The sequence below is a fragment of the Vipera ursinii genome (genome assembly GCF_947247035.1).
Source record: "Vipera ursinii genome assembly, chromosome: 5".
NCBI lineage: Eukaryota > Metazoa > Chordata > Lepidosauria > Squamata > Viperidae > Vipera > Vipera ursinii.
The window spans coordinates 47,951,026-47,953,285 of record NC_139518.1 but is presented as its reverse complement, the minus strand read 5'-3'; the positions used below and the strand labels follow the sequence as shown (position 1 = coordinate 47,953,285).

Genomic DNA, 2,260 nt, shown 5'->3' with positions numbered 1-2,260 from the left:
ATGGCTGCTCTTATTGCTGAAAATTTCCGCTTTCTTTCACTCTTCTTTAAAAGTAAAGATGTGATGATTTTCAACGGTTTGGTGGCTCTGGGTACCGTTGGAAGCCAGGAACTGTTCTCGGTGGTTGCCTTCCATTGTCCCTGTTCCCCAACTCGGAATTACATCTACGGTCTGGCTGCCATAGGAGTGCCTGCTCTGGCCTTGTTTGTTATTGGTATAATCTGGAACAACCACACTTGGAACTTAGTGGCTGAGTGTCACAAGCGAGGAACCAAGAACCTTTCTGCAGCGGCCAACTTCTTGATCTTTGGATCTGTCATGGGAAGAGCTGCAGTGGCTCCGGTCACATGGTCTGTGATCTCACTGCTTCGTGGAGAAGCCTATGTCTGTGCCTTAAGTGAATTCATAGATCCCACTTCCCTGGATTATTTTCCACCTGGCTACGGACCAGATATCCTAGCCAGGTTTCCTTGTGATGATCAGCCAGCCAACATGACGCGTTTTAAGGATGAAGTTATAAGACGATTAAGATACGAGTCACAGGTAATGTATTCATACAAAATATTAAATTTACAAATATATAATATACGTATATTATCCATATACAGTGGTACCTCGGTCTTCATTGGTAATTCATTCTAGAAGACATGCCGAATATTAAAACCGACGAAGACCGAGAAAACCACATGACTTACCACATAACCTGCTATTTCTGCCAGAAGAAATAGGGAGTCATGAGGCAGCTGATATCAGCAACTTCTTCCTTGCATGTCGACTGCTGGGAGAAAGATGAACAGTGGGACAAGATTTCTGCTTCAAAAAGCAGAATACTAAATATGACAAGTTTTGAAGCAGTTGAGTACCGATGTATGACTGTAGTATAAATAATCAGAAAGCAAAATCCAAACATGAACTCCAATACTCACCAATTCAGATTAAGAACATAGCATGCTAGAAACAAGTCATCAAAATGCAAGAAGTAACAAAAACTGTCTGTTTGCCCAGCCCACAATAAAAACCAAAGCATAACAATAAAAATCCTCAGTAGCATATCCCTTGCAAAATCCTGCTTAAGCAGGATCGTTTGGTAGATCCTATTCTTCATTGCCATACAAATATAGTTATTTATCTGAACATCTTTATTTCAGTAAATGTTTTTAATGTCGTTTGTAAGAATATCTCCTAAATCTTAGTAGCCTCCAAAGCAAGTGTGAGAGTGCGCAGGAAACTGTGGAATCAGTTGGTTGCATGGAAGTCCACTCAAACAAAACTGATTGTTTCCAGAAATTTAATCCATAAAAATTCTCAAGATGGAAAAAAATGAAGTTCTACTACAATTAATGGTTTTACTATTATCCACTTACAAATGTAACTGAACCTGGCTGTATCAGAGTTTCAATTATATTTTAGAGTCCAATTTTTACTTCAAAGAAATAAAGGTAGCCTTTTCTTAACATCAAAAATCAAACCAAGCCAAGCCGTGTTCTGCCTATATTTTCTCTTTCCCTTCAGCTCTTTGGATGGATGCTCATTGGTGTGGTTGCAGTTCTTGTGTTCATCACCAAGTGCCTAAAGCATTGCTGCTCACCACTCAGCTACCGCCAAGAGGCCTACTGGAACCAATACCGCTCTAGTGAAGCTAGGCTGTTCCAACGGACAGCTGAGGTACATTCCAAGGTTGTGGCTGCCAATGTCGTCAAAAACTTCTTTGGCTTTGTACATTTAGATAAAGAGGAACAGGAACTGATCCAAGCATATAATGTGCAAAATATTCAGCCCAGGTCACAGTGGGATGCCATCACTGGAGTCTACATCTATCGAGAGAATAATGGCTACCCTCTCTATAGCCGCCTCCATAAGTGGGCCAAAAATGTAATGGGAAACAGCTCTAATCCTGATAGCCAGGAAACAGCCTTTCTAGCTACCTAATACAGGTAGTCCTCAATTTACAATTATTTGTTTAGTGACTGTTCAAATTTACAACGGCACTGAAAAAAGTGATTTATGACCGTTTTTCACACTTATGACTGTTCTAGCCTCCCCGTGGTCATATGATCAAAATTCAGACACTTTATGATGGTTGCAATGTCCCAGGGTCATATGATCATTTTTTGCGATATTCTGACAAACAAAGTCAATGAGGAAGCCAGACTCCCTTAACAACCATGTTACTAACTTAATAATTGTGGCAAGAAAGGTTGTAAAATGGGACAAAACTCACTTAATAACTCTCTCACTTAGCAACAGAAATGTTGGGCTC

General features: G+C 40.2%; 1 protein-coding gene across 1 annotated transcript; it reads left to right on the top strand.

Annotated features, from left to right (window-relative positions):
* On the top strand, positions 1–1,934 carry CALHM2 (calcium homeostasis modulator family member 2; the record flags this gene model as incomplete). The annotated part of the gene is made up of 2 exons (XM_083364734.1): positions 1–543; positions 1,513–1,934. The coding sequence occupies 2 exons, from the start codon at positions 1–3 to the stop codon at positions 1,927–1,929; spliced, it is 960 nt and encodes a 319-aa protein (XP_083220860.1). The 3' UTR covers positions 1,930–1,934.
* Positions 1,935–2,260: the final 326 nt, after the last annotated feature.